Here is a 15548-nt window from a genome sequence, read left to right on the forward strand (position 1 = left end):
AAGCTAGAGCCAGAAGCAGGGACACTGTTAAGTTGGGAAGCAGAGCTTCCTGTCTGGGCTTTGCCAGAACATTTAGTATCCCTTATCACACAGCCTTGGGAGCACCCAGACAAATAGAAGCCAGTGAAATGGGGCTACCAGTCAAATGGGGAAGGCAGCTTCACAGGCTGATGGATGTAGACAGTCAGGGAGGCCTCGGGGACAGGGATGCTCGCTCTAGTCTGAAACTTGGGTGTCTGTTTAGAGTAGGCCAGTTTCTGCCCTAGGTTCTGTGCAGTGAGGAGCCGATTAGGTTGCAGAGTAGGAGAGTGACTAGGTCAGGACTGGAATCTTTTTGGGAGGAGAAGCTAGTAGGGTAACATGTTGACAGGAGAAACTGGAAACTAGAGACAGAGAGAGCTGAGGTACGCTAGGCATGAGACTATCTAGAACATAGCTGTGTATGGGAAGCCTGACCATTTAGTGGGTGTGCTTGTTAGAAGCTGATGACTCAGTCAGGAGGACAAGGTGTTGGATGGCTTTTGAGGCAAGAACATCAGCAGAGCTCTTCCCTCCCATTCCCCTTTTGGGGTGCCTAAGACCAAACACATCTTCCTCCACAATCTAGGCCAGCACCTCCACTGAACCACCCAGCGCCATTGCCACTCAAGAGGTTGGGGGATAGCAACCAGAAGATGAGAAACTAGGTTCAGAGAGAGGTAGGGGCTCCCCTAATATTACACACAAGTTAGTAGGGGAGCTAAAACTGTCAAGTGGTTTGCCTGCCCTTCAGGCCAAAGGTTTGGGCCCATACGGCAGAGGAGAGCAGTTCCTGCGGTTCTAGCATTCTGCCTTAGACTAGTTTGGTTGGCATCCCTTGCCTCTAGGCTGGAGACTGGAATGGGTGAAATAGCACATAGCTTATTAAAACAAACATCTTTCCTTGTTGTGGTGACCTTGTCAGAGCACCTGGGACTAAGATGGGGACAGGAGCCCCTGGGGGCAAGAAAGCTAATAGAGCAACTGCAGCAGAGCAGGTGGCAGCTTTGACCTTCACTGTCCTGGGGAAACCCTGGGTTGGGTAGGAATGTCAACTGACTGCTTTGGCCCCGCTGTGTCAATTGCTAGCCTAGGAGACCACAGGCCTGGCTGCCTCTGGACCCAGATTCTCAAATAGCCCTAGTGAGCCAGGATTGACTTAACCTCATAGCTCATGCAAGTCTTCTTATTTAGAGCTGCTTACAGGGCTCAAACCAGTACCTTGGGGAGTGGGAGAGGAGCCAGAGCACTGTGCTTGAGGGGCTTGTATGATTTCCATATATATAGAACTCCATACCAGAGCTGCCACCTTGCTGGCTGACCCATAAAGTCAAAGGATCGCCACTGACAGAGGTAGCTATGCTTCACCTCACCATGACATTGGTAGGGCTACCTGAGGTGTCTTGGCAAGACTGAAATTGACCCTTCAGCCACCTTCTCCCTCACATCTAGTTGAGATGATCAAAGACAGCTTCAGAAATCGTCAACTAGGAAGGAAATTTGCCCCGATGGGAGTCCTTTTGGTGGACAATCTTGAGGTTCACCCCGTGAGCAGGTGCAGACGTGAAGGGTCTGAAGGGTGGTACTTTAGCGGCTCTGCATATACACACTAGCTAGCCCCAAACTTCAGTGGCTTGGGAACTTGCTACCACCCTCTGCCATATAGCTCTCCTAAGCTGTTTGCTTTGTTGGTCCTTCATTTGTGACAGGAAGACTCCAAAAGTATTGCTCACATGGCCCGAGGAGCTTGGCATCCAGCTGCAGTTCCGGCAGAGACTCGGGCTGGCATCTGAACAGGTGCAGCAGGGCCCCAATCCTGCCCTACGACCTAGCAAGCAGAAGGCCAGCCAGTGTCTAGTACTGCCAAAGTAGGCCGGCTGAAGTACAGCGGCCCTTGCCGTGGTGCCCCTCCAGTGAGGTTTGGAATGTGGGATGGGAGCTATTTTTGTTTTGTCTCCCTTCCTCCCTGCTTCTCCTTCCCCTGCCAGAACTGAGTTAGAGTGGCCATTCTAGCTAAGAGCCGCAGTGGTAGAGACTGGCTGTGGATGTGCGGGCCTTCTACTTGGCAGGGATTAATCCACCTTCTTCCACCTCAGGGTCAAGAAGGGAAGTCTCAGTGGCCCCAGAATACCTGATAGTTCCGTGAAGACCTTTTTCTCTCTATCCCAAAGAGGTAGAAAAGCCAGCTAGTCACCTGTCACAGCATCTCTTGGCCGCACCTCTACGAGTCACATTCCTGTGCTAAGCTCAAAGGCTAGATGGGTAAAGTGTGCCCATAAGAAGAAGAAGGAACAATTGGGACCAGTGCCAAGGATGGTCACTTCTGTGCCACAAAGTCCCCTCTCAAGGCCATTCTGTCTTAAAAATGCTCCTCTCCAGGGGTGGCGAGTGAAAATAGGAAATGCACCTTGGATCAGCCAAGAGAAATGAACTAAGAAATTTTGAGACAGAGCTTAGCATCTCCTAGCTCCAGTACAGGGCCTGTAGTGATATGCAGCTCTGTGGCCAGCCTCCCTCTCCTCGTCCAACCCAGGGCTTCACAGAGCCTACCCTGGGAACTTACATTGTTCCATAGACAGTGGTATCACAATACCTTTGGAATACTAGCTTTTCCTCCTGTTCCCACTAAAAGTGGAAGAGACCAGCCTTGATACTAGACTCTGTTTGTGAAGCATCCGACCTATGGCGGGGGTCATGAGACGCCTTATCAAACAGGAAGCTAGTAAGTAAGGTAAAAGAGGCCACTATGGCTTCTGAAAGACAGGAACAGTCAGCTAACAATTTGATTAAGTGACCTTCACAAACATCCACAGAATCCTTCCCCTCTCCCCACCATAGGCACTCCTATTAGTGTTGGTCGTACTCTTGTTTGTACCCTCAAGGCCTGGAGCAAACTTCAACCAGTGGCTCGAACATGCCTACATGCCTGATTCCGGCCCCTGGAGAGCATCTTTCCAGGGCTCTGTGTATGTGTGTGTGTCTATTTCTCTGGCCAAGACTGGTAGGACAGGAGATTTTATTTTTCCCACACTCTAGAACCACCTGCAGAGCTCCCAGAAGCAAAGAAACAAATAAAATGCAACGTTGTCCCAAGAGATTCAAATTTAAATAGTCAGGACACTGGCATTTTTCACATCTTCCCAGGAGCTAATGGGCACATAGAGTAGAAGGTGATGGTGAGATCTACCCAAGAGCCGTTACTACCCATGAGCAGTAACTAATAAGAGACAATTTCATGTCAGTCCTTGGGACACCTGTTTGTTCCCAGCCTCGGGCCCATTATCTTACCTGGCGCCCAGGCCTGAGATGGGCTTTTTTGGTTAGAAAGAGAAAAAAGAACCTGGAGCCTGAGCAGCTCCTTTGCAGACTACTGGGCATCTCAACAGAAGGACCTTAATTTACCGCAGATACACATGTGAAGAGGGGTACCATCCCTGGACTAAGGTTCATGCTGTTGGCTGAGTGAGGCCTTGCTTGCCTCTTGGAACATAGTTGCCTGGTACCTTATGTCTTCCTCCTAGTTCTCCTTTCTCATCTCCCTGGAACGAACACAGCATCTCCATGAGCCTTAAAGTCTCAGGAGGTTACAAAGATCAAACAGCCTTAACCAAACTATCCCTGTGTAATGGCAACTTAAATTTGTCACATTTAAACCCAGCAAAGGAAGACTGTGGGTGTCTGGCTCAGCTGCAGAGAGCTTGCCTAGCCTGGACAAATGAGGCCCTGGATTCTATCTCCAGCGCAGAAACAAACAGGAAGAGGAGGGGAGGAAGGAGAGGAGGAGGAGGACCATCAAAGGTTTGATCACACCCATGTGGTAACCAAGGAAGTTGGCAGCAGACTCTTTTTTTCCTTTTATTGAAAATAGATTCTTTTCTCATACAATATATCCTGATTACAGTTTTCCCTCCCTCTACTCCTCCCAGTTCCTCCCCCCTCCCCTGCCCTCCCCTCTGGATCCACTCCCTTTCTGTCTGTCATCAGAAAAGAACAGATTTCTCAGAAATAACAACCAAGCATGACAAAAATAACATATAATAAAATGAAGCAAAACCTATCATATTGAAGTTGGACATGGCAACCCGACTGGAGGAAGAGTCAGAGACCCTCTCATTTTCACAGTTGGGAGTCCCATAAAAATACTAAGCTAATAGCTATAATATATATGCAGAGGACCTACTGCGGACCCGTGGAGGCCCTGTGCTTGCTGCTTCAGTTTCTGTAAGCTCGTATGTGCCTTGCTTAGTCGATTCAGAGGGCCTTGTTCTAACAAGAATTTTGATCCCCATTGTATAAATGTAGCAACCATAGTTTAGAGCGGGAAGCCAGGTGCCCACGATGATTTAAGCAGTAAACAGGGAACTGTCTTGATTAGAATTTCCCCCTCAATCTAGTCGTTGCTGTTAGGCATTAACCTCTTTGGCAGATATTGGTCTTTTTTCCCCGAGTGTGTGAAATTTTCCAGTGTTCATAGAATGTCAGCAACAGGATGCCTACTTTTCACCTTGATCCCTCCTCTGCATAAACATGCTCTGTGCTAAGAAGATCTATGCTATGGCTTGTATGCACGGAGGTGCATATATTATCACTGGCTTCAGAAGGCTTCTGCTATGCTGCTTTGTGGTACCCTTTCTTTTGTGGCACTCTGTAAAGGACACTTGTGGGTTGACCTTTGAGCCCGATTCTTCTCTCGAGCTTCCCATTTTCCTGTGCCCTGACTCTGAAGCTTATATAAGTTAGGCACTTTCCCAGGGAGAGAATCTGAGCTTTCATATAGATGGAATCCAGTTTTGGCCAGCTGAATGCTGTTACTGACCTGTCCTGGCTTTGGCCAGAGCACCAGCTGCAGAATATAACAATTGAAATGGCTGGCGGTCGTTCTCTGGAATCTGCACATCTGGATCTGGACACAGAGGTTAGGGCCAGGGGCTACAGGCATTCCTGCCTCACTCGCCTCAGCCTGCCCAGTGTCACTCTTCCTGTTGGGCACATAAGCCAGATCTCGGTCTGGGCTGTGCTGGTTCCAGCCTCAGGTGAGTTGACTTTCATGTAGGTGGGGGTGGGAGGTCACCCCTGGCCTAGTCTGACAGGCAGGGACATGTTAGATGGATGAAGCAAAGTACTTTAGTTCACCCCTTAATCACCAAGACATATGTCCCTGACTGCTCCATCTGAGAAGGAGCCCCGGGGCCTCCAGGCCTTGCTGAGATGGTGCATTGTCAGAAGTCAGTGTCCCTGACATCCTGCTCGCTAATAACCCATTACATTCTCTGGATTCCTGCTCTGGAGGGCTGCTGAGGAATTCAGTCCTGAGACCTACCTCAGGCTCCTTTGCTCCTTTCTTTGTCTTGCAGCCCCTCCAAAGTCTCTGCTGCTTTACCTCACTTCCCTGGGCCATTTGGCCCCAATTCTGAGATTGATGGGACTCCTTCTACAGACACAGAAACTCAGGTTGGCCAGGCCACTTTCTCCAGTTCTCCCTTTTATTTTGGACTTTCAAAACAAGATCTGTGGGGGGGGCACACAGTTATTGAGTGCTTGGCATAGTGTGCCAATGGCTTTTCTCTTTTATTTGGGACTTTCAAAACCAGATCTGGGAGGGAACAGTTATTGAGTGCTTGGCATAGTGTACCGATGGCTTTTCTCTCCCCTCATGTTTTACTTAATGCTCCTTTTAGTGGAGGCAATAGAGAGATGTGTAACTTGTTCATTGTCAGAGTTTGTGACTGGCAACATCAGGATTTGAACACAGGTCTGTGATTTCACTAAACAAGAAGGAGCAGAAAACAATTTGTCAGAACTGAGAACTGGTTCCTTGCTTGTCTGGAGTCTGAGGACTGGTAATGTAATATCATGGGAACATGGAATTAAATGATCAGGATTGTAGCTTCAGTTATGATATTTAATTGTGGGTTACACTGGATACTTACTGTCTTTATTTTGTGTGTGCTTGTACACTATAGCTTGAAATAATATTAATGCAGGGCTAGTGAGAAGCACACGCGCACACACACAGATAGATAGATAGATAGATAGATAGATAGATAGATAGATAGATAAATGTGTTCCTGGCATGCAGAGAACTAGTGACCATACTAAACTTGCTACCCTTTAGAGGTCACTGTCTCTTGTCCTCACCTCTCTGGAAAGTCTGACCTTGTCCATTCTTCCGATTTTTCTTTTCGTCCTAATGACAGGAAAACAATGCAGGGTGCTCAGATCCTAGAAGCGCCTTCTCTTGGGACTATGGTGAAAACAGAGGACAAGGAAGTGGTTGTGGTACCCAGCTTAGCTGTCCTAGCAGACAAACCGTATGTTTCAGCTGCTCCCTTACTTGGTGTGGGTAGTCCCTTCATCTTTCCCCTTCCTTTGGTCCTGAACCACTGGCCTGGGGAGGTGAATCTTTTACCAGACCTGCATCGCCCCCTGTCAGACAAGCTGAGGTACTGCTAGTAGAGTTCTACCCTCCCACCCACCCACCCCCACCCTGGGCAGTACCTTGGCAACGCCTGCATGGGGAAGAAGTAGCTGCTGCTGCTGTGTAGTCCCAGGACTCTGCTGCTAGTGACCAGGAGGGTCTCCTCTGTGTCTCAGATCTGGCTGTCCATTGCATCCAGCTCTGTCAGGTACTCCCAGAGCAGAAGAGAAAGCCTTTCTCTTCCAAGACTCTCCAAGACCCCACAGGCCAGCACTGTGATAGCCTAAGGTTCAACACTATAGTATTCCACAAGTAGGCTTGAGGCCATAGGAGAGGCAGGAGTGTTCTGGGAAGTCCCCTGTGGAAGGAGGACTGGACATTAACGAGTAGGTGGGGAGAGAAAGAACCGGGGCAGCTGCTGTCACAAGGGCTGGAAGGCCAGAGGAGAGTCAGACCTAACGTGGACCACGTCCCGCACCACCACTCAGTCAGCTGTGAGACTGCAGGCAAGTCTCCTCTCCCATCCTGTCCACTTTCTTCCCATCTTCTCCATGTCTCAAAGCCCAGGCTGGTCTTGAATTCACAACCCGCCTACCTCTACCTCCTAACTTCTGGGATTATAAGTGTGTCTTGTGCCTGGCTTGAGTCATTTCCTTTCCGAGTTTGTTAATATGGCGGCTGCAGTGAGAATGTTTGGACCTTCTTCACAGGTGATTATGGCTGAAATGAGATTTGCCTCTCAGCGGGATGGGTGATGGTAGCCGTGCTAGCGAAAAAGGAATTAGAAAGTCCTGTTGGACATCTCCTATCTCCTAGCTGAACTAGGATGCTCTCCCCAGGGCCTGGAAGACTGGCAGTTCTAGCAGCTGATGGTGGTGGTGTGTTTTGGGCTAGGACATGGATGGAGAGCGTGGGAGGGATTTGCAACAGGCCAGGAATGAGGTTCAGGAAAGCTATGGTTGACACAGGAAGTGGAATCAAGGGAGCAGAGGGTGCGCTTTGGCCAGTTGCATTGTGTCTTCCTTGCGGTTCCTGAACCATCAGAGCTAGGTATGCCTGCCTACAGGATGTGAGGCAGTATTCCCCCAGTATCATGCTATTCTTTTTTTTCCCTGGAGTTCACTTTGTATACCAGGCTGTAGTAATTAGGGGGCAGCGGCGGGGCTGCGTTCTCAGCATCCCCGGCCGCCTGCTCGGCTAGCTTATGCCCCAAAATAATTACACAGACACTGTATTCTTTTAAGCACTGCTTGGCTCTTTAGCTCTAGCACTTACAGGCTAATTCTCACATATTAATTTAGCCCATTTCTAATCATCTGTATGTAGCACCCCAAGGTGCGCTTACCGAGGAGATTCTAGCCTAGTCCATCCTGGTTCGGAGCTTCATCCTGGGAGCTGGGCATGGCGTCTCTCTCAGGCGTCTGCTCCCGAGAGAGCTGTGGAGTCTCTGAGCTCACTTCCTCTTCCTCCCAGCGTTCTGTTCTGTTTACTCCTCCCACCTATCCTCTAACCAATAAAATGGGCCAGGGCAGTTCCTTTATTAGCCAATGACCTTCCTCCATCATTTCCCCTTTTTCGGTTTAAACAAAAAAAAAAAAGGCTTTAACATAGCAAAATTACATATAACAAAACAGTTATCAAGTAAAAGTTACAATAATCTTTGTCATAACTAAGGAAAACTATAACTATAACTAACTATTCTTAACTCCATCAAAGACTCCAGAAAGATACAATACTACCTAAGCAAACAAGAAAAAAGCAACTTTTAAAACTCTAGAAATGACAGCGACATCTCGCTGCCTGGACAGTCACCCAAAGTTCCTCTGTACCGTTGGGGCATCCATCTTCATGCCTTCAGGCCCATGGTATCCAGCAGACATTTCCATAAAGCAGGAAAATTCAAAGTCAGTTCAGTCACTATCTGTTGTGTCCTGCAGAATGTCTCGCAGACTCTTTCATGAATCAGGAACCCCGAAAGATCATCTCACCTTAGGCAAGTTCAGTAGTCCTCTCTCTGTGGGTTCTCTGTGTCCAGTTTATGCAATAGTCCAGGCAAGAGCAGTTTCTTGCCCAAATGGCTATCAAACTCCATAACGAGCCTCTTCGATGCCCATCTTCCTCTTGAAGTAGATTGGTGCTGCCAGGAGCAGAGTGTCTCATTGTCATGAAAAGTCCTCAGTTATTAAAACATTAAATGTCCTATTCTGTAATCTTTGAAAGACATGAAGAATGTCTATCTAAAATATATCTACGCACATCTAGAAAATATTAACTAACATGACTACAAGCTTTACTATTATCGATGATTATCCATTAACAACATATATTTCTTAATTATACAGTACATATTTAAATGAACTACACAATCACAATACCTTAATCAAAACCAGAAACACTTATATATATATAACAAAATTGACCTTAAATCTCTATCAATAAAGCAAAATCTATACTAATGTAAATTATTCATATCTATATCATATCCCCCTTTAAATGTAAAAGAACATTTATAAACCATATTTGGGAATATGGGCGCAGTTATTTCTCTCCAAACTGCTTCCTGCTGAATGGGGGCGTCGTTAATTAGGTCTTTCATGGTATAACCTGTGTGCTAGTTTCATCTCAGTTGGCAGTTGAGCGAAGCAATTTTTTGAAGGCGTTCACACCAACCCTTCAGGAGGGCGTGGTCCATCATACCACATTGGAATAGAAGAAATGAACAGCGTCTCATCCTCTGTGAAAACAAAATAAGAAACTCCTTTCCAAAGTATCATGTCCTTAGATCCAAATTTCAAATTTAAGGCATTTTCAAAGTATCTATGTTGGATTAGTTCAGCAGCATTTATAAACAAATATCTTTTAGCAGTTGTTTGTCCTTCCTCAGCATTCAAACAATTCAAAGAGAGCATAATAGCATACAGTATCAAAATTCTCTGTGTATTTTCCATCTTTGTGCAGCTGTGTTTTAACCTCTATTTTGTTTATTTTTACTTTTAACTCTTTGCTTTTTGAGGCAGGTTCTCTGTATCTTTGACCTGAAGTAACTCTGTAGACCAGGCTGTCTTTGAACTCTCAGAGATCTGCCTGTCTCTGCCTCCCAGGCATTCGGGATTAAAGGTGTACACTACTACACCTTGAACTCACAGAGATCTGTTTGTTTCTGCCTTCTAGGCACTGGGATTAAAGGCGTGTGCTACCACACACAACAACTCTCTTCCTTTTTTTTTGTTACTTTAAGAACTTTAAATTTTAGTCTGCATATATTTTTAACACACTTCAAACCATTTAGAAATTTTCTTTGTCTTTGAATCTCTCTTTACTGTATATCTCTCTTTTTCTGACCACACGAGTCTTTAATTTACCAAGCAATATCAGTAGGATTAAAGGCGTGGCTTTGCCCGCTGGATCCAGCCCATTCCTTAGCTTTCCAGCCTCATGGCTGAGGTACTGGCTGTAGCCAGCAAGCGAGCTTCAGCAGCCTGTGCTTGCAAACCGCACAAACCGCCTGCGTAAAAGAGTCAGAGTTTGCCCTGGCAGGACAGCCCAGAAAGCCGGCATTTTTAAACGGCGCAGCTTTTTTCCTGCTATGGCTGAAAACCGAAAAGCATGTGTTCAGCTTTTCGTCAACACTGTTTAAGTGTTTTGTGGCAGGACCTCTTAATGAGCTTCAGGGTTCTGCAGCTAAAGCTGAGTCAGGAAGCCTCTCTTAGATGAGGCGCTTGCTTGCCTCTAGCAAGCAGAGTAGAACCGAGAAATTGCTGCTACCAAGAAACCAGGCACAATGCTTTCATTTTGTTCTAGAATTACTTCCCAAGCTGTCTCAGGCTTTATGTGGAAGCAGTTGTCCACGTGGGCGCCATATGTAGTAATTAGGGGGCAGCGGCGGGGCTGCGTTCTCAGCATCCCCGGCCGCCTGCTCGGCTAGCTTATGCCCCAAAATAATTACACAGACACTGTATTCTTTTAAGCACTGCTTGGCTCTTTAGCTCTAGCACTTACAGGCTAATTCTCACATATTAATTTAGCCCATTTCTAATCATCTGTATGTAGCACCCCAAGGTGTGCTTACCGAGGAGATTCTAGCCTAGTCCATCCTGGTTCGGAGCTTCATCCTGGGAGCTGGGCATGGCGTCTCTCTCAGGCGTCTGCTCCCGAGAGAGCTGTGGAGTCTCTGAGCTCACTTCCTCTTCCTCCCAGCGTTCTGTTCTGTTTACTCCTCCCACCTATCCTCTAACCAATAAAATGGGCCAGGGCAGTTCCTTTATTAGCCAATGACCTTCCTCCATCACCAGGCTGTCCACAAACTCACAGAGATCCGCCTGTGTCTGCCTCTCAAGTGCTGGAATTAACTCTGCTTGTTTCTTTTCCTCTGTTCTGTTTTAGAAGCGGAAGCCAAAAAAGCATGTGAATGGCTTTGGGCAACAGGATTCCCTCAGTATGCTCAGCTTTTTGAAGGTAAAGCTTAGTTGTTCTCCCTATCCTATTCCAAAACTCTCTTTCTCCTACAGCTCTTCATCTGCAAACTGGGTAGAATACATGCTCACTGCAGCCACACAAAGCCCCTGTGTCTCCCGATCCCCCCCAGCTGTGCAGGGACTGTACTCCTGAAGCTCAGGACCCTTAGGGGAGTGCTCTCATCAGCTTCCAGCTCTGGTGCCACTTGTGTCTTAGCGGCTCACTGTGTGTACCCTGGTGACAATGGGAAGGAGGAATTGCGCATCCTTGTGGCTCATGTGGGACCCCACTTTGCCCACGGCAATAACCTCATTTCTGTTTTTCTTCATTTCTCTTCGTTTTCTGGGTTTTGTTCTTGACGCTTGCTCCCTCGTCCCCTGTTGTTTACATACCCCTGCTGCACCCTGGCTTCACCCCTACTTCATCCTGTCAGGCTCACCCATGACCTCCATGGCCACTTCCCGACCCTCATTTTACTCTTTTCTCTCGATAGTATTCAGCACTGGTAGCCACTCCCTTTCGTCTTCTGAAGTACCTCCGCCTGCCTCTTCATCTCTGGCTGCTGCCCTCTGTTTGTTGACTCTGCTTCCTCTAACTGGCATCTAAATATTAGGGTATTCCAGGGCTCAGTCTAGACCCTTTGCTTTCTCCACGTTTATTTTCTTGAAGATGCTCATTCATCTTTTCTGTGACAGCTCTGAATGGGTCTGTCCAGACCTCGTTTCAGAGTTTATGGTTCATCTAATCAGCCGCCAACTCAATGTCTTTATGCTGCGGTCTAGCAGGTACCTCTGAGATCTGCCTAAAACAACTCTGTCCACTCTGTTGCTCAGGTTCCATATAGCCAGGAGTTACCCTTGAATTCTCTTCTTCCCCGTGGCTAGATGTCCTGCTAGTCTTTTCTTCTTTCAAAGTGAATGCATTCCCTAACACCTCCACTTCCAGGCCTGTTGAGCTCCACCACTGCTCACCCGGAATAAAGCACTAGGATCCTTCTTTGAACTCCATGCTTCGCTTTCAGTGCCCCAGACCTGTCGACCACAGCCTGAGACCACGTGGCTCATGTGCTCTGATGAGGGAGAGACCAATCAATATTGCACCCTGCCTGACCCACTGCTCTCCTTGATTGGCGACACCATTGGCTCCTGTCTACTCCCTGCTCCTTCCCTGGTCTCTCCCTCATCAGAACCTTGGTATTTGTGTTATTTCTGGCTGAAACTTGTTCTAGTTTCTCTGCTTAGCCAGCTTTTTCTCAGCCTTCAGGCATTCTGTCTCAGAAATCTCCCCCAGAAAGGCCTGGTCTGACTCCATCTCATCAAGTAGCCATTCCTGCCCCAGCCTTTATTTACTCTGTCACCCTGGATCAGGTTTGTTATGGCGTTTGTGTTATCTGTGGTTTGTGTATTGCTTTCTGCCTGTTACCTGTGTGAGTGTCAATTCCTTGAAGGTAGGGACCCCAATTTTGTGTTCTTCACTACTACCTTGCACAGTACCTGGCATGAACTGGCATCAGTATAAGTAGAATGAGCAGCTTGACCTTTCTCCCCTCTCTCCACATGTCTTCCTTTTTGCTTTCCTTCCCTGAGTCCTGGGGAGATGGCTCCCACTGCTTTGGATAGACACTGTATAGCTACATGCTTTTCCCTCTGACCTTGTTCCCTCCTACACCCCATAATTTGCCTTGGACTTGCAGGAGATCGCCTGTCTGAAAGTCCAGAATTCAAATGAAAGAGAAGAGCTCAAGGTGGATGTTGGCAGTCATTGAAAAGCTCAGGCCTGTTGTCTGGGCCTGGACATACTTTACACGGTTCATTTCAGCTCAGACCTCCTAGACTTCTCTGGCTTTTCCCTTAATTACCAACTCTGACCTCCCTAGGTTCCCCCAGGCTCATTAGCCTTCTTTCCGTGTGACACAATACCTGAGTGTGGCAGTTTGAATGCAATTGGCTCCCAGAAGCTCACAGGGAGTGGCCCTATTAGGAGATGTGACTTTGTTGGAGTAGGTATGGCCTTGTTGGAGGAAGTGAGTCACTGTGGAGGCAGGCTTTGAGGTCTTATATATGCTCAAGCTGTGTCCAGTATCTTAGTTCATTTCCTGTCGCCTGCAAGATAAAGAATGTAGTAATAGGAACGGCGGGCCGTAGAACTCTCGTCTCCTTCTCCAGCACCATATCTGCCTGCATGCCTACATGTCCACCATGATGCTAATGGACTAAACCTCTGAAACTGTAAGCCAGCCATTAAATGTTTTCCTATATAAGAGTTGCTTTGGTCATGGTGTCTCTTCACAGCAATAGAGACCCTAACTAAGGCACTGAGATAAGCAACTTAGAAAGAGGGGCAATTTATTTGGCCTTATGGTTTTCATCCATGGTTGCTTGGTTCTGTTGCTTTGGGCCTGTGGCCAGATAGAATGTCATGGTGGAAATTCAGAGTGGAGGAAAGCTTCATCCCTCATGGTGGGCTAAGAAGGGAGGGCTATGAGGGATAGTGTGGATAGGAGGGAAATTCTAATACCCATTCAATACTTTAGCTCCTTCCCCTGGGCCCTCCTTCCTAAAGGCTCCACCACATTCTGGGCACCTGCCCCTGGAGACTTAAGCCTTCAACCCATGCCTTAGACTGTTAGGCATGGGTCTCAAGTTCTGAGTGGTTCTCAACCTTTATAATGCCGTGACCCTTTAATACAGTTTATCATGCTGTGATAACCGACCCCTAACCATAAAATTATTTCATTGCTACTTCCTAACTGTAACTATGATTCATAATGTAAATATCTGGTATGTGATCCCTCTGGGTCTAAGGTCTAAGGATTAGAGAAACCTTAAGAGCCAAACCCTACCACCTCTGTTTTATTCCTAGCTTTCCCTTTTGCTTTGACCCTTGCCTTCTTGCTTCCTTTCTTCCTCACCCCAACCCAGTGCAGTTGAAGGGTATCTGGGGTCATTTCTGATCCCCTGCCAGACTCATCTTTGCTTCTTTCCCCCACACAGAGGGTGTGTTCCCCCTGGATGTAGTATTAGGGGCGGCGGGGCCTCGTCCCCAGCACCCCAGCACCCCAGCCGCCTGCTCGTCTAGCTTATGCCCCAAAATAATTACACGGACACTGTATTCTTTTAAGCACTGCTTGGCCCATTCTCTTCTAGGCTAATTCTCACATATTAATTTAGCTCATTTCTAATCATCTGTGTGTAGCACCCCAAGGTGTGCTTACCGGGAGATTCTAGCCTATGTCCATCCTGGGTCGGAGTTCATGCTGGGAGCGGGGCATGATGTCTCTGCTGAGGAGTCTGCTCCGGAGAGCAGAGCTGTGGAGTCTCTGAGCTCACTTCCTCTTCCTCCCAGAGTTCTGTCCTGTTTTCTCCTCCCACCTATCCTCTAACCAATAAAATGGGCCAGGGCAGTGCCTTTATTAGCCAATGACCTTCCTCCATCACCTGGATATTGGCTCTGTGAAGAAGGACTACAGTTTTCTGGACCAGGACTCTCTGGGGGCCCTGTGCAGGTAGGGGATTGAGGGCCAGGCCTAAGAAGCCTTGGTACCAGTTTTGTGCTTCTTCATGGAAATGACAACCTCTTTGTACCTTCTATTATAGGGGAGCATAATTTATCAATGGGGCTCATTTTCTGCAATCCCATTGCTCATTGTGGTTACTGTGTCTCTCAAACTTTCTTCTACCCCTGTCACTGTAACTAGAAGATCCAGATCAGGTCTTGATTCAAATTCCTCAAAGCATGCTTTGGTTTCAGTCTGTTTCTACTTAAACCAGTTCTGATGTTTCCTAAGGCTAAACCATGATTTCTCCTTAAATCTATTAAAGGCACCTTGCCAGCTGGCCTCTGTATTCTGCTCCTCCTTCCATACAAAGCTATTCTCCCTATAGCTACCAGAATCAGTTTTGTAAAACTCCAGGTGGGTACTTTCCCCTCTTTAAAATCTGCCACTGCCTATAGGCAAAAGTACAAAACCTTTTCAGCATGGTGTTTGCCATCCTTCTTTTGCCCTCCTTTACCTTTGATCACATCCTCTCCCACTAGTTTCTTTGTTGACCGACTGTGCCCTGTTACCTTGTGACAGGCTCCTGTAGAAGTCTAGAATCGCTGCCCTGCTTCTCTTATCCTCAGAATGCCCCTCTGCTTTCCAGGAAGCCTTCTTTGACTGTACTGCATCTCATCCTGAAAGTTACTGGTCTCATCCTCGGTGTGTCTCTGTGCCTTCCACATGCTCTTTTCTCCAACTGATCACACCTGCAGTAGTTTGTTTCTATATCTATCAGTACCTGGAGGACAGCGCTCTAATCTCCCCAGCACCATGGTGAAGACCATGGGAAATGGTGGATGGCATCTTGAAAGTGCCACCCTCTGGGGAATTAGGAACCTTGAGTGAACACCTACTTTGTGTTGCAGGAGGCTGATGACCTTGAACAACTGTGCTTCGATGAAGCTCGAGGTTCATTTTCAATGCAAACAGGTGAATCCCGGCAAGGGGCGAGGTCTGTGGTCTCCCAGCACCTGGGAAAATCCCAGAACATGCATTTGTGAACAAACTCCCTTATCCAAGGAGTTCGGGGTCTCTAGCATGGGGGTGGAGATGAAGGGATTTCCTATACTGCAGGCCCTATGAGCTCACTTAGGGTTTTGAGGAGCTTCCCCTATA

At 47.4% G+C, this 15548-nt stretch overlaps 1 protein-coding gene across 1 annotated transcript in view; it reads left to right on the top strand.

The window, feature by feature from the left end:
- Nucleotides 1-15548, top strand: part of LOC121443295 (stAR-related lipid transfer protein 8-like) — a 74716-nt gene that overhangs the window by 50575 nt on the left and 8593 nt on the right. The window contains exons 5-7 of the mRNA XM_041645000.1: nt 10820-10900; nt 14324-14396; nt 15299-15362. Coding sequence (XP_041500934.1) covers nt 10820-10900; nt 14324-14396; nt 15299-15362 — 218 coding nt within the window. The remainder of the gene's footprint in view (nt 1-10819; nt 10901-14323; nt 14397-15298; nt 15363-15548) is intronic.

Source organism: Microtus oregoni, unplaced genomic scaffold, assembly GCF_018167655.1.
Source record: "Microtus oregoni isolate MIOR12 unplaced genomic scaffold, Mior012 000104F_ref0000108, whole genome shotgun sequence".
NCBI classification, from domain to species: domain Eukaryota; kingdom Metazoa; phylum Chordata; class Mammalia; order Rodentia; family Cricetidae; genus Microtus; species Microtus oregoni.